This window comes from Balaenoptera borealis, assembly GCF_965194805.1.
Source record: "Balaenoptera borealis genome assembly, chromosome: 4".
In the NCBI taxonomy this organism is placed as follows: Eukaryota; Metazoa; Chordata; class Mammalia; order Artiodactyla; family Balaenopteridae; genus Balaenoptera; species Balaenoptera borealis.
In genome coordinates this window covers 86,414,480-86,435,899 of record NC_138861.1, presented here as the reverse complement: position 1 = coordinate 86,435,899, position 21,420 = coordinate 86,414,480, and the positions used below count along the sequence as shown (strand labels likewise).

Here is a 21,420-nt window from a genome sequence, read left to right as displayed (position 1 = left end):
ACTTTTCAGACTCTGATTTTGTAACATAATCTGATGTTTCCTAATTTTGCACAGTGTAGGCAGTTGGTAATGAAACATTTTAGCAGAAGAGTCATTTTGTCAAATGAAATTTTTGGTATCCCAATGTAAAATAATTAAAATGGCATTTTATTAGCACAAATGTATGTTAAGGTTTTAGATTTGTAACAACTACACATAAAAATAGTGAATGATAAGATGAAGCTGTTTTGATACATATGTGAAATTGGGAGTCATGGATGACATTTGCAGTCTTTGTCAGACCTCAACAGTCTACTTCTTTGTTTTATTTTGGTTACATAGTATTGAGGAAAATCCTGACTGATACAGCTAAATAATGATAAATTATTTTAAAAATTTAAAACATCTTGCAATCTCAGCATACTCTCCATTTAAATTTAATCCAAAAACCTGAAAGATGATTAGCAGGAAATGTTTGTTTCAAAGTGGAATCACAAATAGTATCTTATGAATTGGTTATTCATTCACTCATTAGAATATGTGACCAAATGCCTGGATCTTGCTGGACATTTGAGTGTAGAGAGTGGGTGCTGTAGAGGTGTAGTCCCTTGCATAAATGTACAAGAACAGACAGGCTTGAATTTTAAAAGGCCAGGGCAGAGCTTTGACCTTCCTAAACAATGATGCATTAAAAAGAAGCGTATTTAAATGCACAGACATGGCAGGTGGCCTATACAAAATTTCTTGATCGTGCAGCACAAGTTAATGCATCAGTGGTCTCCAATGTGTTAAAATCTGGTATGTGCCCATTTCAGTATGTCTGATCTTTTTCTTTCTGTAGCACCAATAGTATTTTTAAGAAAGTGAAAGTGACAAATGCACATGGTTTTTAAGAAATCAATTAGTACAGGGGTCACTGTCCCCTTTCCAGCCATTGAATCAGCCAACCCTGAAACCCAATTCCTGTTTGGTGAGATATCTTTATTATTATTATTATTATTATTATTATTATTTTTGACTGTACCATGCAGCTTGGGGGATCTTTGTTCCCTGACCAGGGATAGAACCCAGGCCCCAGCAGTGAAAGTGCCGAGTCCTAAGAAAGAGACCGCCAGGGAATTCCCTGCAAACATTTTCACTTTAGAGATATTATTTGTATTACTGCATTAAGAAGCATGAGCTCCAGTGGACTTAGGCAGAAAAATGGGAATAACACCCCAAAGAAAGATTCAGAGTATGAGTAGAGCAAAACAGCAGGAGCAGCCGCTGAGAGGGATTTGAGTACATGCCCTTTATCCTTGTGGGGACTCCCAGCTACTCAGAAGCCACACATACATTTTAACATAACATTTGTGCTAATAAAATACCATTTAATCTATTTTGTATTGGATTTCCATGAAAATTTCATTTGATGATGATTCTCTTGCTAAAATTTTGGCCACCACATTTTCATTTTCAAGAGCACGTCTCTGATTTTTTTTTTCCCCTTTAAATAGCATTCTGTTCTTGTTTCCTAGCTACAAGTTCTTCCATTTTTCTCTCTGAGGATAGTGTGGTTCTCTGCACTGAGCATTGTCTCTGTTTCCTTTGTTTTGGTCTCTGCCTTTTGTGTTAAAGGCTCTCCTTCATCTCCTTGGCTGTACAGACATATGAAGTGATAAGCCACTCTAAAGCTATTTGGAAGCTGGGGTGGGGGGAGCTATCTAATTGATAGAGCTACACTGGAGCGTATTTGGGGCATGAGCTTGATTTCTCAAGGAGTGACTCCCAAATGTCAGGATTGAAAATAATAATTATAATCCTCAAGTCTCCTGCCTTGAGGGTTATAAACTTGGCTGCCTGCTTACTCAGAGCCAGATGAGTAAAAGCAAGCTGGTTAGGGGAGCGTGGGTCTCTGTTCCATATGCAGGCTTTTATTTAGTTTCCTCGTTTCCAGTCTGGCAACTCACTAACACCCACCCCAAGCCTGAAAATTTCTAATTCTATTCCTCCTGAAAATAAACCTCTAATATCCCATGAGAGTAAGGGGTGGGAAAGGTAGTTTCTTGGTGTGGGTAGGGTAGAGACTGGGGTGCAGTCAACTCTTCCTTATACAGCCTTCCATCAAAGTCCCCTGTTTTTAGCCCCACACCTAAACCCCACCTTTTGTGGTATGTGGTGCCTCTAATTCTTGTGATCTTCTAAGCGACCAGTTACCTACATCTAGAAGGCAGTCCCTTATGTGGGCAAGGAAGTTTCTGCTTGCTCTTTATAGTAAGTTACTTAGCCTCCCGTGGTCCACCTTCCAAAAATTGTTTGACATCTCTCATCTACTGGTGCCTCCTTCCTCATTCTTTGTCCTTATCTATTTACAGCTTTCTTATTTCTTTACTGCTGTTTTAGTGAGATTTCAGGAGAGAATGAAAATAGTGCATGTGGTTAATTCAACGCACGTAACCCAAGAGTCCAGGCAGTGCTTTGACTTGCTGGCTTTGCTTTAGGGCAAACTTGCAGACAGCTGGTATTGGACTTAGGGTTAGTTCTGGTGGAGAACAGTACTCATTGTTATAGTTCTCCCCAGGCAGTCGAATCAATTTCTTTAGAGAAGAAACTTCCCCCTGCCCACACCTACTTTTTTTTTTTTTTTCCCCTTGACCCTGGGGGCTGGAAGATGTAATCACATGGGTGTAATTGCCAGGCTGCCTGTCATTGTGCCTCTAGAGGTGGATGAGATGAGAAGGTTGACTGTTCAAGTTAAAGACCTACAGTTAAGGCCCTGGTGGGTGCCCCTCTCTCTCCCACCTCCTTTTTGGTTAGAGCCTCTGCTGTTCTGTTGGGCAGGGCCTCCTCCTCTGGCCCTCACATCAATATTCCAGGAAGCAACTCTTCTCTTTAGTCAGTATACATCTATCCACTCAAGGCTTTCCAGAAATTTCTTTAAATCTCTTGACCACTGATGGCCCCCTCCTGTTCTCTTTGCTTTATTGGATTTTGCCTTTTCCCCCTCTCACTGTAATTTTAATGGTGTCCTTAGAAGGGAAAGGATATAAATGTGTGCTCAGTTTGCCATGTTGACCAAGAACTCTGCTTGCTGTCTTTTTAATAGTAGCTTTGTAGATAATTTTACATATATAATTATCTATGTGTGTATATATATATTTATGTTTATATTTAAATCAATCATTTGCTGAATCCCTGAAGCATCTCTATAGCGATGCTTGGGTTGGTCATGGTTTGAAAATCATTGGTAGAGAACAAGTAACATTTAATATTCACTTTACATCTGTATGTTTGCCATTATGTATGCTTGCTCATTAGTGTTAGAAAAACTGACACTATGTTTAGTGTTACTAATTAAAATACATCACCTACCACTGTTTCCTAAACTCCAGTCATTCATGTAAAACCGTCACAAATTTTTGCCCTATCTGGATGGGAACTACAGTATTATATATTAATTTTTTTTTACAATTGACTAAATTTCTAAACTTAAATTCCTTTAAAATGAAACTTCATGTAGAATATTTAGCTGGCGCATGGTTGATTATCCTGCTAAAAATTATATTTCCCAGAGTCCTTTGCAGCCGGTTGTGGATATGTGACTAAGTTGGGACCGATGCTATGTGAGCATAAATAATTTGTGCTACTTCTGAATGTGCTGTTAAAGGGTGGGTCCTACTTTTCCCTTCTCTTTCCCCTTCCCTGCTGGCTGGAATGAGAACGTGATGTTGTAGCTGGAGCAGCCATTTTGAGCCATGAGATAGGAGACTGTGTAAAGGGTGGCAGAGCCCAGGTAAAGAAGTCTGAGCCTCTGATGACTATGGAAGTGCTCTGCCAGCCCTGGACTTCCATGTCTGAGAGAAATATGTTTCCCTTCTGTTTAAGACACTATCATTTTTGGTCTCTGTTAGAGCAGTCAAGTTTATATACTAACTAATATAATTTGTAAGTCATGTTTATTCTAATGCCTTTAAAATAAATGCCTATTAAAATTAAGAAAAATGTATGTTCACCTAAAATAATCTGCCTTGTTACTAGTGGTATATTGTAAAATGCAGATCTACAATGAGTGGTCTTTTGGACTATATTCAGGAAAAGGAAGGGAGGAACACAGCAAGAGGTCACTGTATCCAGCTTATCCTCTGAAGTTTAAAGGTCCCTTGTAAGTATTATTTTGCAAGTCTGGCACTGATATATTCATGCCTGGGTTTTGGTCTAAAACTTTAATACAGTGTCAATGTATGAATAAACTAGATGGTAACATCTAGTTTGGGGCTGCAACTCTGGAAAGCTAGTTTGAGTCTGTCCTTTAGCGTGACCAACAAATATCTTTTTTTTTAAGAAAATGACTGCATTTTAAAAAAACCTTCGGTGATTCCATTTATCATTTAAAAAAAATATTTATTTATTTGGCTGCGTTGGGTCTTAGTTGCGGCACACAGGATCTTCGTTGTGGTGTGCAGGCTTCTCTCTAGTTGTGGTGCACAGGCTCTAGAGCGCGTGGGCTCAGTAGTTGCGGCACACGGGCTCTCTAATTGTGGTGCAGGCTCAGTAGCTGCGGTGCAGACTTAGTTGCGCCACGGCACGTGGGATCTTAGTTCCCTGACCAGGGATCGAACCCACGTGTCCTGCATTAGGAAGGCGGATTCTTAACCACTGGACCACCAGGGAAGTCCCCCATTTATCATTTTAACAATTCTAAAGTTTACACTTCAGTGGCATTAAGTACATTCACAATGTTGTGTAACCATTGGTGTCTCCATTTTGACGATTAAGAGAAGCCCAAACTCAGCCTGAAGTTCAAGGCTTTCTACAATCTGTCCTTAGTCTAAACTTCCAGTCTTCTCCAGCTATTCCTCTTCATGCTCCCTTCAACCCCAAACAAAAAGCAACTTGCTTTCCCTAGAACCAGTCTGAATTTTCCTGCAGGCATCTTTTTGCTCCCATTGCTTTTGCCACTGACGTGCTCATTTGACCCACTTTCCCTATCAAGATCATGTTTGTCTGTAAGGCCCACTTCAAGTGCCCAAATAGCATTTTGTTTTTATCATTTATGGCTATTTTCATATTTGGTCAGTTATTTCTGCATGTGTCTTAGCTTCTCCACAAAATTGCTCTCATTCATCTGTGCCCTCCATTTCTTAGCACCTCACAGCATCTGCCTTATAGTGGGTACACAGACACCCAATTTGAAGTAGTTTAAATAGGATTACTCAAATGTGAGTACAAATGACCTTACATAGAAAACGAGACCTTAACTTCAATAGTTTGTCTTACTGAACCTCCCTGCTCTTCCTCATCCCTACCCCCTGCAGAACCTCAGACCCTTTTCTAGTAGTTGGGAGTCCCTGGGAGGGGGAAAGGCAAGTATTTACATCCTTCTCTGCTGCCGCTCATGCTGTTTTGCCCTATCCATCATGTCTCTTCCCTTGGGATGCTATCCCATCATTCTGCTTAAGGTCACAGGTGCCCACTCTTAATAATAATACCTCTGAAATTAGGATGCTTTCAACTTCAAGTAAGAAAAGCTCCTATTCAAATGGTTGTGACTGTGAGCAAGTTACTTAATCTTTTTAGCCTTCTGTCCTCCATCTGAAAATGGGATGGAACTTATCTCAAAGGCCTTACATGAGGAATAGATGAGAAAATGCATCTAAAGGGCTCAGTGTAGTGCCTGCCCTGTAAGGCTGTGTTAATTACTGTACTCTTAGTGATTCCAGAGCCTACACGTGGTTCTGGGTCAGTGGGCCTAACAGGAGTGCCCATCGCCTGCCGGCCACTGCCAGTAAGATCTCTGTGTAGACAGTGATTTCATGTAATCCGCATAACAGCTCTGAGTTAGAGATGAATTATCTCTACGGATGAGGAAAATAATGCAGAAAGTAATGCAGTCAGGACTTAAAGCTGGAAGTCTTAAGTGGAATAACACATGATTTCTGGAGAACATATTGTGGGAGAGAGATTTTACTTTTTTATATATTCTTTTGTATCTATTTGAATTTTTAAAAATGTCCATGTATTATTTTCAATTTTAATTACTAGTTAATAATCTCACATAAAGTACTAGCTAATAAAAATAGAAATCTTTTTTTTTTTTTTTTTAACCACACCTGTGCAGCTTGTGGGCTCTCAGTTCCCCAACCAGGGATTGAACCTGGGCCATGGCAGCAAAATCCTGGAATCCTAACCACTAGGCCACCAGGGAACTCACCTAAAAATAGAAATCTTGTATCAGTTTTTAAAATACACATGGTCTTTAATTTTCTTAATAGGGGAGAACATGGCTAACCATCTTCTTCCAACTTTTCACACAAAGGCCTCAAATAGCTGTAAGTTACCTGCCCAGTCACTGGGGGATTTTTCCCCATTACAAACAGCCAGTTTACATGGTTCTATGAACTGTCTTTTGTATTTTCTTCCACTTACCAGTTCTCCTACCTTCTAATCAGTACCTATATTTTACATGTTTACTTATCAATTTACTTATCAATCCTAGGCATTGAAGCATCCTGCAACTTAAAACCAGTGCCTAATTCTATCTATCTGTTTTAGCAAGACATCTTCGGGTTATAATCCCTTTACTAGAATATAAGATTATTAAGCACAATACAAGAATATTTTCAAGCAGAAATGTAAAGCAAATTCTAATTAATAAGCTCATCTTCACTTCAAAGTCTTATGAGCAAGGGATCATCGTATGTTCAAATACTCTGGCATTTATCTCTTTTTGGTGTTTTGTTTCTTTCACTCTGGTCTGCAAACTTTTTCTTAAAGGACCAGATAGCAATTTATATAACCATTTAAGATGTAATCAATCATGTAAAAATGTAAAAGACATTCTTAGCTCACAGGTGGCTGGCCAGATTTGGCCAATGGGATTTAGTTTGCCGATACCTGGTCTATTTGCTAAATTCCCTCGCTTTCTTGCATCATTTGAAAGAACAATATAATTCCCCTTTCTCAAAAAAGTAAGGAGTGTTGTTTTCCTGTCTAATGTCATACTGTCATGACTTATTAGTTACTTGCACTAGACAAAAAATAACCCACACAGTGGCTTATGCAGAATATTTTATTTATGTATTTGATATCTGGATAGGTGTCTCTGTCCCCATCTGTCTCTGTATTCTTATTGAACCGCTAAATTCCTAAAGGATGAGACTTGTATCTGTTTAACTCAATTTGTACACTCTCAGCAGAGCACAAGCATCAAATGGACATCTGACATATTTCAGTAATGATAAACACAAGAGAAAATCAAATATAAGTCAAAGAGACATAAGAAAAAACGTAGTTGAAGACACAAAATTCCTTATTTTAGGATTATGCTATACATAACTTGTAAAATCTACTTCTATAAGTTTATATATGAGATTATATTGGTTTTATTACTTAAAGAAAAAGGGAGAAATTGCAATGAGTTACAGGAAGAAAATGCAAAGTAAAAGTAACAAATAGTGGACTAAAAAAACATAGTGATCAGTGAGGAAAAACAAGAAGTGGAGTGAAATAGATTTTCATTTCACTACACTGATTTTCTCTTCATGCTAAAAAAATAATTGCCTTTTAGTCTTATTTGGATTGATTGGAAATGGGCAGTGATGATCTTTTTGGACTAGAAAACCAACAACACAGCTCATTAAAACAAAAGGAGCAAAAGAACAATAACCAAACCATACTTGTAGGGTTACTTCTAACACGGAAGCATAGGAAAAAAAAAGCTCAAAGGCCACATTCTGTCCATTGCATCCTCCTCAGTTCAGAGAGACAAGAAATGGCATGGAAAACATCTTACCCAATTAATCCAGAAACCTCTAAACTTCCATGACACTTTTGGAAAGGTTAACAGGTTTAGCCCAGTATTTAGCATAGCCATTTCATGGTTTAAAATACATACTTAATGACAAGTAGATAAACCAATGATCAGAAAACCTGAGGCGTGCCATTCCCATTACAATGTGATGTTAAAGTGCTGCCTAAAGACATTTTATAAAGTAAAAAGTGTTTGAAGTTTAATTTTACAAAAATTGACACCATTAAAACCAACACAGTTATTTGCTATGCATCCAATCACTGAGGTAACAATATTATAAAAATATGTAAAAAATATTCTAGTTTCATAATTACCAGATATGCTAATTCCCATACAGCTAGTATAAATTTGATTAGTAAAAAAATAGTTTTGTTTCCTTAAAAGCACTTGATTCATTTACCATTTAGTATCAGATAGATATTTGCTATCCTGAAGTACCAAAAAAATTACAAATAAAAATGGCAATGTCTATACTCTGGGTTTCTTGTTGGGTAGATCCTGAAGACTAAACTTTGGAATTTCACCAGAAGGAGCATATGGAATTCTCTTTGAAGACACCTTTTTGCCAATTGTTTCAATCTAGAGGGGAAAAAAAGATTTTAGAAAGAAAATTATTAACAATTACAATACCTAAATGTAAAAACTCTGTAATGTAGTATAATAAGGGCTAAAACCTAGATGCTTTTTTTCTTTTTAAAGGCAGAAAAAGTTTCTCAAGTCATCTGGGCTGCTATGAAAGATCTTTGGTTCTTTCCACACTGTTTATGTTTCTAGAGTCAGTCTGCACTCCCCTTTTCATATTCATAGCAGGGCACACTGACTCCTGTCATTCTCGACACCAGACCCCCTCAAACAGAACAGGGAACCACCTGCCACGATTGTTTCAGTAGCACATGTGAAAGCAATAAACAGACCGGATTCCAGTTAATTCACATTCTTTCAAACTCTATTCTAATGTCTGTTTCCCTCATTCTAAAAAGCCTGCATAAGCTATAACAGCATAGCTTTTTAGAAGTTCAGGTTTCAGAGCCTGAAAGGCTCCAGCTGGAATCCCCTCTATCCAAAATAATCAATCTTATCTTTAAAGACACTGCTTCTTTAATAGTCATAAGTTTATCTCCTCTCTACACAGCACAGATAAATATACTAAACAATCTTCATAAATGTCTTTTTAATTAAAAATTAATATTTAATGCTGACTCATACCACAAAGGGCTTCTGCTTTATATTCATCAATTGTCTTATATAGTGGCTTATAAATTCCCTTTATTTAGTAATTCCAGTCTAATTGTTTTTTTAATCCTTACTTGGAAAAGTTAATTTTATAAGAACTCAAACTCATTTTAAATATATACACCTCTACATATCTTCTCCTTTAGATGAGTAAAACAGGAATGAGAGAAAATGTGTCTGTGCCTGCGAATAATCTTTAAAAAATAACATTGCTGAGTTTAAGTCATGACTGTGAAAAACAGTCACATTACTCACTAAGGTGGGGTAGGATAAAAGGGTCCCCAGGGGGACTTCCCTGGTGGCAGAGTGGTTTAGAATCCGCCTGCCAATGTAGGGAACACGGGTTCGATCCCTGGTCCAGGAAGATCCCACATGCCGTGGAGCAACTAAGCCCATGCGCCACAGCTACTGAGCCCGCGTGCCACAACTACTGAAGCCCGCATGCCTAGAGCCCGTGCTCTGCAACAAGAGAAGCCACCGCAAGGAGAAGCCCGCACACCACAACGAAGAGTAGCCCCCGCTCGCCGCAACTAGAGAAAGCCCACGTGCAGCAACGAAGACCCAATGCAGCCATAAATAAATAAATTTATTTAAAAAAAAAAAAAAAGGGTCCCCAGGGTCTCTGATGGAGTGTGAACAGACAAGGATGTCATCTGATTTTTCTTGCAAGTTAATCTCTCATGAATGAGAAATGGGCACTGAATTCTAAATAAGAAGGATCTTCAACAAGTCAGTGACAGGTTAAGAGAACCAGATGAGATATTTTGAACAGTGGATGAAGCCTCATCAGTACCTCTCCAAGACAGCTGGTGCTGAGCAGACGCACACAGCCAGCTCTAAGCACTGCTGCACTCTGCCCTGCTTCGGGACTATGCTGACAGCAATCTCCCGGCAGATTTCTTTATCCTCCCAACCTCCCCCCAAGCCTCCCACTCCATTTCTGCTCTGAGGAAATGGAAAGTAGCTCCCTCTTATTAATACTTTTGGGGCCCCTGGTAGAATTGAAATGGATGCAACATAAAATGTACTGTGCAGGTTTGTGTCAGCTCTCTGACAGCTCTCTCTGTCAGTTCCATAATTAACTGACAAACTCTGAACTAAAAGAGGGCCAGCACCACTGCAGCTCCCATACTTTTCATTCAGACCTCTCACAGCACCAGCACAGTGCTGAGCACCCAGAGGCATAGGATCCCATACCAACATGTGACAACTATATTGCATACTGCAGTTTTCAAAACATTCATATAGGAATAAGTGACCTGGCCTCAGAGCGGGTCAGTGTGATGCAGACAGTGCAGCAGAGTAGCTTTGGAGGCTCCAGGAAAAAAAAAATTTTTTTTATGTGTATATTTTCTTACTTGATGTTTATATGAGGTAAGGCAAGGCATATCTTGGCCCCATATGATAGGCAACTGATATTATGTAAGAAAGACCAACACTGAATGACCTTTAGATCACAATTTTAAGGAGGGAGTGGAGTACTTCACAAATACCACAGAACTTCCCAGAGAATTGACTGACATGTTGCCCCAGAGTTATGCTATTGCTAAATGAAAAAATATTAAAATTCTAAAACTCAAAGCCTTTAAAAAGGAAATGACCAAACAAATGAAACAAAACCAATCCAGGATCATGCTTACCTGGAAGCCAATGGTTTGTAGTTCATTGTGGAGCCCATCCAGGACACGTCGTCCATCAAAGATAAAGGCTGGCTTCAGCATTTTTTTATGAATGCGTTCATAGTCCAGTTCCTGTAAAGACAGAACCAAAGAAACAAGTAGAGCATATATGGGGAACACATACTCAACCCCAAATGGTACTAGAACACCTCTAAAATTTTCCTTAATCTCACTACTGTCACCTCACCTTAAACATGTCCCATTCAGTGCAAATCACAACAGCATGGGCACCATCACATGCTTCATAGGGGTCCTTGGAAATGGTCACGAGCCGGGCCACTATAACAACCCAACAGAAAGTTGGAATAAGAAAGGAGTGATTTGAAATTATGCATTTTAACACTAAGACTGCTGGAGGAGTTGAGGGTCTGACAGAAGTGGAATGGTCTGGTTAAAGTGTGAGTAGGGGTAATGGTGGGGGCCTGGAGTACTCCCAATTTTGCCCCAGAAGCACTCCTTGGAATCTCCGGGACTTTTTAGAATATGCTGGAAAAATCACTAGACTAACCCACAGCTGATTACTTCAAATCAAAGTTGATGAAGCAATGTCTGAGAGTTTAATTTTAGAGAAATAAGGTTGAAAAGAGGGGCCTACCAATGATATAAATGATAAATGCTGAACAACCAAAGGTTTCTAGAGAACAAAGTCTGGGGGCCCAAACTCAGTGACACATGAGACTCAAAGCCTACTTACCTTTGTCATCCTCTGAAACTCCTGGATGAGAAAGATCCACAACTATTTGTTCCCTTGGTACTTTTGGATCATATATATGGAGATGTGCGCCTTCATCCATCAAATATTTGCTAATATATATACTAGACGACTCTCTGAAGGAAAAAAATCAGTATTGCTGCACTTTTAAATGGCATATATTCTAAATTTTTTTTTTAATTATTTTTTTTTTGGCCATGCCGCATGGCAGGTGGGATCCTAGTTCCCCGACCAGGGATCAAACCCACAACCCCTGCATTGGCAGCACAGAATCTTAACCACTGGACCGCCAGGGAAGTCCCATAAATGGCATATATTCTAATGCCTAAGGGGTTTAATATACAGGTGAGATTCTATTTCTTGTGAGGATATTGATGTCCACTTTATTTTTATTCTTTATACTATATACATACATGTATTTCACATACACAACCACTATCAAAAAATCAGGATAAGGCCTTTCTCGCCTTCTGAGATGGCCCACACTCTGTCTGTGGAGTGTTTTTCTCTCTAAATAAATCCACTTCTTACCTAAAAAAAAAAAATCTGGATAAGATGAGGAGTTAACATTCTCAAAAAGGTTGAAATATTTCAAAGAACTGGTACCTCGTATCACCGGTGTCCTTTTTGAATGCAAACCCCAAAATAGCTATCTTCTTATCAGTCACTGTATTAAACAGACTGTCTATAATCCGGGAAGCAAACCTCCTTCTCTGGTAGTCATTCATGTCTATGACCTGAAATGACAAGGACAATTATGCAAGGATCAGTTAGAAGAGGTGCAGCCTGTACCATACACTGCTCACAGCTTTATGGTGAGTACTCTTGTATGAATACAAGCCTTACAAATTAACAGGAGGCAAAGATTAACAACCTCTTTAGTATCTACAGACTGAAAAAAATAATTACCCACCCCCCACCCCTTATAGCCAGCCTGAAAATTTTCATTTTCATTTGGCTTAATTTTCCATGCATCGGGCTGGGATGGATGTTAAGGTGGGGAGCACAGCTAAATTTCAACCCCATTTGAGGTCCAGCCATGAGGCCAACCTAAAAAAGGCACATAGCCCACTTCCCCAAACCCTGTGGAAGCAATTAAACCCCAAAGTACTCCTTCATATGCTTACCCCTGACCCCTCACCAAAACTGAGTGTGAGTAGAAAGTGGACAGAGAACAGTCAAACTATGTACAGAGTTATAGCTGCCTCTGGATGAACCATAACAGCACGAACATCTGGCAAAATTTTTAACTAAATGTTACGAGTAAAAGTCTCTGATCACCTAATCTGTTACTCTCCTAAGAATTTACAAACAAGACATCATACTTGTGACCATATGGATATAAGGAAAGACTTTTTTTTAAGGCTCTAAGCTTCTAGAAGCCGTCTCAGAGCCTGAGAGCTTGGGAAATGAGCTGAAAGTTTTGGAAAATCAAGCCTTTATCTGCATTTTCCCCACAATGGACAGTAAGATAAAGCCATCATACTGGATTGAGTGAAATGAACCTAAAAGTGTACATTTCCCTAAAAATGTTAATTTCCTTCCATTCCTACTGGCTGCTGAAATCTGAAAAGCTGTAAACTTGGGGAAAAAATATTTGGGAAAGGTACATACACTGGCTGGTATCTTGAACAAATTACTTAACATTGCTAAGCCTCAGCTTCCTCATCTATATATGGGGGGATAATATTAACGATGAGGACTAAGATACTACATGTACAGTGCTTAAAAGAGTGCCTGGCACAGAGTAAGCATGCAATAAATGTTAACTCTATTTCCAGTTTGAGAAGGGTCTCTAATTTTAGCTCTGTGAATCTCAAAGGGACAAAACAAATATCAACATATGCAAACCACTTGGAAGCATGACAATAGAGGTTCTTTTGCCTTTACTTTTATCTTACGCCTTTCAAGATAGAGAAGAATTATAATTAAAAGTAATATTTCTTGCTTTACTCAGGGAGCAAATTTAGTTATTAAAATTAGAAGGAATACTGGTTTATCATAAACTTCCATCATAGATGATTACCAAAAAAGACAAATTATAAACACAGAAGCCCAACAAATAAACCTAAAATGAACAAACTGAATATAATAATAACTGAGTTCCTGGGAAAAGTTAATCCTATCAAAAACATTTGACAGAAAAGGGTGACATGTTTTAATTAGAAGTTAATCATAACCTGTTGACTATAAAGATTAATACCTGCTGCCAATAACGAGCTACTTCGGGCAAATTTAGAGCCTCACAGAGATAAACCAAATTCAGAACATCCTTTTGAAAGCAACTCCCACCAAAACCTGAAGAAAGAAAGAAAAAAAAAAGATAATATTTTCATTCAGGAACCAAACAACTAAATCATATTACAACTTTCTTTGTCATACTAATCAGAGGGCTTATGCTTGGATTTTTAATAATAAAATTTGAATGTTCGAAAATTAATGGGTTTATAACTTGTGTGAAATTTGCAAGCAACTAATCAACTCTATAAATAATTTCCTAATAATTATAAATAATCTTAAATAATTACAAATAATTATAAATCACTTTCTAGCTTAAGTTTTGTTGTGGCTATATTTTCTATTTTTTCCCCTCATTCAGCTGGTATCACTGCCCTGCATCTCTAACTCTAACATAGAGCTGGCAAACTTTTACAGGCCAGGTAAAAAATATTTTAGCATTTGTGGGCCATACAGTCTCTGGCACAACTATTCAACTCTGCCTTTGTAGCTCAAAAGCACTCATAGACAATATGTAATCAAATGGGCATAGTTATTTTCCAATAAAACTTATTTACAAAAACAAGCTGTGGGCCGCATTTTGGCCTGGGGGCTGTAGTTTGCCCACCCCTGTTCTAGTGCAATGCAGTATACAATGAGGGTTGGCGTGGGCTTTGGAGTCAGAAACACCTAGCTACTCATTAGTTTTATGACTTTGAGCAAGTTACAAAAATTCCCCCGATCCTTAATCATCTCTAGAAATACCAACACCTTTGTAAAAGGTTATCAGGATTTTTTTTTTTTTTTTTAATTATTTTTGGCTGTGTTGGGTCTTCGTTGCTGCGCGCAGGCTTTCCCTAGTTGCGGCAAGCAGGGGCTACTCTTCGTTGCGGTGCGCGGGCTTCTTATTGCGGTGGCTTCTCTTGTTGCTGAGCACAGCGCTCAGGCGCGCGGGCTTCAGTAGTTGCGGCATGCGGGTTCAGTAGTTGCGGCATGCAGGCCCTAGAGGGCGCAGGCTCAGTAGTCCTGGCGCGCAGGCACTAGCGCGTGTAGGCTTCAGTAGTTGTGGCTCACAGGCTTAGCTGCTCCATGGTGTGTGGGATCTTCCTGGACCAGGGATCGAACTCATGTCCCCTGCACTGGCAGGCGGATTCTTTTTTTTTTTTTTTTCAAACATCTTTATTGGAGTATAATTGCTTTACAATGTTGTGTTAGTTTCTGCTGTATAACAAAGGCAGGTGGATTCTTAACCACTGCACCACCAGGGAAGTCCCGGTTATAAGGATTAATAATTAAGATATATCAAGTTCAGAACTTGGTGCATAATATGCCTTCAGTAAATAGGAGCTATTTTTATTAAATGGCCACTAGGAGAAAACATCAAAAAGATAGAAAAGGCCAGGGAAATCAGTACTGAGAAATGGCATAAAGCCCCAGAAATACAGGAAAGGCTGTCTATGGCCCAATCTGTAAAAGACTCTATTTACCTTTACATCAATCTTATTAACTTATATGCAAAAAAAATATTGTCAGTTCTTGTTAAACTCAGTAATTATGTTCTACAGATTTGCCACAAACGCTGAATTAGCAAATACTGAAGCACTTGCTCCTAGGCGAAATACAGCATTAGGTTCCTGTGAGCTTCTGGTCACATTTTTGCCAACTGATCAACATAATCTTGTTTTATGTGTATTTCTGTTTAAAGACACCTTATTTAAAAATATTGTTGATTCATTAACATTGAACTCACAGCCAATAATAGCACTATAACTCATGCCTGAATGAATGAAGCTTATCAAACCACATGTATTTTCTCTGTAAGGCACATCATAGCATGCTGATGCTTTGGAACACTAGACAAAACTTCAGCAATATGCTTGGGGGCCATTTTAAACAGTGAAATCACAGGGAAAAAAGCACAAAAATGCAGCACTAAATAGACCACAAAAAGAGCACATATTTGCAGTACGAGAGCTAAAACAAGAAGGTATGAGTATTGCCTTATTCAACTTCAGCTGGGAATATATGTGTCGGGTGACTCAAATTTTTTGCTGCTCTGTTCATGTCTGCAAATGACCACATGAGTATTGATGTTGGGTTACAAATACATTTTATCAAGTAGGCTAATTCACAAATATGGAATCCACAAATAATGAGGATTGACTGTAGTTCACCAAGGTCACATTTCCATAATTGTATTAGTAGGAAAAGCAAATGATAAGGTATTTTTTCCTATTTGCTTCAATAAGGTGTTACATGATTTCCTATGTAGTCTCCCAAACTTATTCTACCTAAATGTTCTAACAAAATACTAATATATTCCTCCTAAAACACTGAACTATGTTTATCTACCAATCAGTCAGTAATTATTAAACAATATAAGTAACAGTTGCCTCACTTAGAAAGTCCCTGATAGGCTGAAGCCTACATGTATAATGGAATCATTATTTTAAGGGCATTTAAGTTAAGCAAAGCCTTCCTTAAAGTTAAAGACCTAGCTAAATGAACCTACTTTATGTACAGAAAAATTTCAACTTACCAACACTGGCTTTCAGAAACTTATTTCCAATTCTCTGGTCCATTCCAATGGCTGTTGCCACCTCTTCTATATCAGCTCCTGTTGCTTCACAGAGGGCACTTATAGAGTTAATGCTGCTGATTCTCTGGGCTAGAAAAGCATTTGCTGCCTTAAAAGAGAAAAAAAGGAAGAATACGATGAGCTCAAATAAAAATTTTATATATCCGTATTATATTTCATTGAGTTGATCCAAATTACTGAGGGAGATATAAAAGTTACTGATGGGCTCAATTTGCGGAGGCAATGGGTGGGTTGGTAAGGGAAAATGTTTTAAATTAGAGAAGAAAGATGATGAAGAAAGGGTAAAAGAAGGGAAAGAGTGATTTTTTAAATTACTATTTTAATTAATTACATTAATAGTAATGTAATTACTATTTTCTTTTACATATTCCAGAATATTTTATACTCAAATATTTGATCCCCTTGTGAATATTATTTCACAATATACAAGAATATTATTTTCAAAAGCATATCTTTTTATTAATATTAAGAAAGTACCTGCGTAGCTTATCAGGGTTAAGAGAAATAAGTCCTTGGCTTTAAATTTAATAGAGAGTTGAGTGCTGTGTACCAACCAGTTTGGAAAGTTCTGAAGACCAAGTATTAGTGGTGAGGATCTTTTCTCTGGGAACCCAGTGCTCATACACAGCACACAGTGCCTGCACAGCTCTCTGACCCTCTGGGGTTTCATCCCCTCCAATCAGTACTCTGTCTGGGTTCTTCAGGTCCTTGATGGCCGTTCCTTCTGCCAAGAACTCAGGGTTGGACAGCACCTAGACTCCCAACACAAAGGAAAGTTTTAAGCTAGAATTAATTATGGACAACTTTAAAGCATCGATATTTACATAAGAAGAGCCAGATTCTAATGCTTCCTTTTTTTATACCTGTAAATTCAAGTTGGGTTTTGTGTTTGCATCAAATATTCGACGAATACTCTCTGCTGCCCGCACTGGGACTGTGCTTTTCTCAGTCACAATTTTGTACCCGTATGAGTTTTGCACAATGCGTCTAGCACAAGCTTCAATGTACTTCAGATCTGCTGCGCGGCCTTTCCCCATTCCATAGGTTTTGGTTGGAGTGTTCACCTGATGAAAGTATACGGGATTAAGAACAGAGTATGAGATATTCACTGATTTCAAGATATGCCCTGGACCATCAACTGACTAGTCAACTGGGAAGTTAACATCATTAGGAGCCCTGGTTTCACCCTCTATTAGTTCCATGGAAATAATATTTTATGAGAACTCATTCAGTACATTTCTGTTGAGGAGCTACTATATATGTGTCAGAATCAGGGCAGGCAGGTTCCAAGCTAAGCCTGCAGATATAAAGATGAAAGAGACTCCAAAAGGAGTTCACAGTCTGAAATGAAATGTAAGTTTTCTCTTTCTTCCTCTCTTGACGGTATGTAATATATTATCCTGGTCTTTAAAACTAAACTTTAAACTCCTTTTTATTCTCCTTTTTTATAGACCTATATCAATAGGTTTTTTTAAATGTCTGCAGTATCATTCATAAATGCTTTCTTGGCTCATTAGAGCTAGAAATTATCTAGCGTCTTCAGGATACAGAATACTATGTAGACAAAGACTATCATATAGAAAGAAAAATAAATCATGAGTCCAGAGTCTAGGCATTTAGTTTTGGCTTAGCTGTATCATGTAAACTTGGAGAAGTGTAGCTGCCTTTGTCTCAATGACCTCATTGGAAAATGAGAATAACACACTCTCTAAAATCTAACACACAAGTTTTAGAACACTCTCGTAAAAATGAAAGTACTCTGAAAAGTCTAAAATTCTATGTAGGAATAATTTTTGAACCAGTAAGTAGCACCAATTGTCTTCTCTTGACAAGCTTATAACTTAATGGGAGACTAAATAAAGGAATCAAGCCAAAATAAATCAAAACGTGAAGATTGGGTTGAGGTGTAAAAAGCAGGAGGAAAAAGTTGTTTATATGCATGGAACAACTTAGGAAAAGACTTAGACGTGGAAGTAAGGGTGCAGTGGAACAAAGAAGGGCAAAGATGGTTAATGGGATAATGTGAAACATGCCAGAGATGGGGATGATCAGATGGCTTCCCTGGGAAAGGAGCTCTGAAGATAACAACTGAAAACTGATTCAATAGTATAAAACTATTTCTACCTGGAATTTGCCTAAAAATAATTTGGGTAATCTGGGGTGGGAGGAAAGGGACAGAAGTAGTAAATAAATCAAGATCAGCCATGAAAACTGTTGACAATGGGGTTCACTATATTGTTGGTTTCATTTTTTGTATAAGTTTGGTGTTTTCCCCAATGAAAAGTATACCACAAGCACATTTAACAAAACACAAAAAAATGATGCAGAGAATAATGGGAACTAGGTAGGAGTTATACTACAATAAATTACCCTAACAGGCACACAAAGTAATAGCTTGGAAAGATTTAAGGCAGCTCAGGCTAGATCGGCAGAGAAGCAAGCGTAAAATCAGCTATCTGTGCCAGACCACACTAAGGTGAACTCTATTACCTTAAGAATAGATACTTAAAAAAATTTTTTTTCGTATAGAAAAGTCCCCTATTCCTATTCCAGGCTATGGTTATCCAAATGTTGGACTAAGGTAACTTCTTGATTTTCTCCAAGCATCTAGCTACTCCAAAATAATTTCTCCTTTTCTATGCCTCTACCCTAACCTCCTGCAAGCTTAAGTAGAAGACTGGGTAGGTGAGTCATAGAAGTGGCACCAATTTCTCTGAAGTAATTTTTAAAAAGAGAGACTGAATTCATAACAGTTTTACCAAGGGTTTCATTACTACTTTCTTCTGGAGTTCCCATTTCTTCACAGTACTGATTTTGTCTCAGTACACAATCAATTCAACATCATCTCTGCTCTATGGACCCCATAGTGTTTACCTCATGGAACCCAGTCAAAGCTCACACCACTGGCTTTCCCTTTATTCCTTAAGGCTGTACAGGTCTTGAGTCATATAACACCTTAGCTCAGCCACCAATTGGTGATAACTACACCATCACACACAGAATATTTGAGTAGATGTTTACCAGGACAGCAAGAAAAAAGTTACCTTGGTTCAAATATTGAATTATCAGAGTGTATTCCCAAGCATTCATTCTACTTTTTTCATTACAAAGGTACAACAGTTAAGCCATATTATGAGTTGAAGGTGTCTGTGGACTAGCCTAGTAACCTAACAAACATATGCCAAGTTCTAAGCAATTAATTTAAAATGACTTTTGGAACATAAACTCATCTAAATAGGAGATGCCTGTAAGTTTGCAGCAAACTTTACCTGATTCTTTTTATCTCATTTCCACCACGCAGTGGAAACAAGAAATGATGAAATACATATACTATCACCATATGTGCTCACACATGCTCACATGTTACCAGCACTTCCTAATTCTAGATCTCATATTAGAAACTTTCTCTGAACTTATTTGTTCAATGATCTGAAATGATCAGATGATTACAGAGTTTGGTGAAGTGTTGGATAAAGTTAGTGATAATCAAAATTCAACTGAACAACTCTATACTAAGTAATGCTGTGGCTTGATACCAATGGCTTTACTATTAAAATACAATGAAACTTCTATATAGACAAGAATACATTAAAACTCACACAGCAAAGGAAAATACTTACAGAAATAAATACAAGATCAGCTTCTTTAATGGCATCATCAATATTGGTGGAAAAAAATAGATTTTTTCCTCGACAGGATTCTACCACTTCTTTTAGTCCTGGCTAAAAAGAAAAAAGAAAAGAAGTTGTACATACATTTTACCAGTCATAGGAGATAACCCAATAGTATAGAATTACATTCATTAAGGGGAAGGTCATGTGTAATTTAAAGGTCTAGATTTGCTCTCAAATAACACCTCTGTAGAAAAATCAAAGATTATACTGGTACCAAAGGCCATCAGGTGTACATTATGTAACAAATAAAGCAAACCTGAACTTGCCACAATTAAAGCAGCAGATTAATTTAAGGCATGTCATTCTTTACCATGTTCCGGACTACTTCATAAGAGTTAACAATTAACTCCAAGTATCAACATAATCATCAGAAAAGTCAAAAGTCTTTGTGGTTTCAAGCAAACATTTGATTTTGCATTGTCACTAGAATACAGGTTTTTACTCCCAAGAATTCAGGCCATAGAATACAGGCCATTCAGAGTGGTTGTGAAACAGTCTTTACTCTACACATACATAAATATATATTTTTTCTAAGTCCCATTATAAGAAACGCTTCTATTAAAAAATTTGTTACTTTTCCCATACAATTTAACAGGAGATATAATTAAGAATTTTGAGCTGTACAACACACCTAACAAGTATTCTTGCCTCCACCCCCCCAAAAAAATCAGGTCTAAATCTGATCAGACCAGTCCAATCAGCAAAATCTGTTTATCTACAGGATAAACAACCTGGTTTCTTCAATAAACAAACTGAAGAGAAAAACAAAGAGAGAAAAAGAGAGATTAAAATACTGTGGTCTTGGGACTTCCCTGGTGGCACAGTGGATAAGACTCCACGCTCTCAATGCAGGGGGCCTGGGTTCAATCCCTGGTCAGGGAACTAGATCCCACATGCATGCCACAACTAAAAGTTTGCATGCCGCAACTAAGGCTCCAGCGAGACACAACTAAGGACCCCTGGAGCCACAACTAAGGAGCCCTGGAGCCACAACTATGGAGCCCACGTGCTGCAACTAAGACCTGGCACGACCAAATAAATAAATTAAAAAAAAATAATAATGTGGTCTTAGGGAATTCCCTGGCGGTCCAGTGGTTAGGACTCTGTGCTTCCACTGCAGGGGGCACAGGTTTGACCCCTGATCGGGGAACTAAGATCCCACATGTTGTGCAGTGAGGCCAAAAAATATATATATATATTATATATATATATTATATATATGTATATAGTGATCTTAAAAGACACTTAAGTGATACAAATCTATTGCAATATATGGCTCTTACTTGGATTCTGATTCAAATAAACCATGGAGGGGAAGGACATGTTTAAGAATTCTTAAAAACCAAAGCAAAACAGACCTTCTTCTCTCCTGGGAGAGAAGGTTCAAATAATATCCAAAATATTATGGATGTATAGAAAACTATATAGCAAAGTAAAAAGTCAATTCAGGGGCACAGGTCTAGAATTATATCCAGAGGTAATTCACTTTTCTTCATGGTTCTGTGGACTTTTAACATAAGCAATCAGAGAAAGTGTAA

The 21,420-nt window shown here is 38.0% G+C and overlaps 1 protein-coding gene across 1 annotated transcript in view; it reads right to left on the bottom strand.

The window, feature by feature from the left end:
• Positions 1-7,013: 7,013 nt before the first annotated feature.
• UGDH (UDP-glucose 6-dehydrogenase) overlaps positions 7,014-21,420 on the bottom strand; it is a 29,531-nt gene continuing 15,124 nt past the window's right edge. Inside the window, exons 3-12 of the mRNA XM_082390692.1 lie at positions 19,829-19,930; positions 17,072-17,272; positions 16,763-16,960; positions 16,149-16,296; positions 13,596-13,690; positions 11,999-12,129; positions 11,375-11,508; positions 10,868-10,959; positions 10,642-10,752; positions 7,014-8,347 (exon numbers count right to left, since the gene is read on the bottom strand). Of these exons, the coding sequence (XP_082246818.1) occupies positions 8,237-8,347; positions 10,642-10,752; positions 10,868-10,959; positions 11,375-11,508; positions 11,999-12,129; positions 13,596-13,690; positions 16,149-16,296; positions 16,763-16,960; positions 17,072-17,272; positions 19,829-19,930 (1,323 nt within the window). The 3' untranslated portion in view covers positions 7,014-8,236. The remainder of the gene's footprint in view (positions 8,348-10,641; positions 10,753-10,867; positions 10,960-11,374; positions 11,509-11,998; positions 12,130-13,595; positions 13,691-16,148; positions 16,297-16,762; positions 16,961-17,071; positions 17,273-19,828; positions 19,931-21,420) is intronic.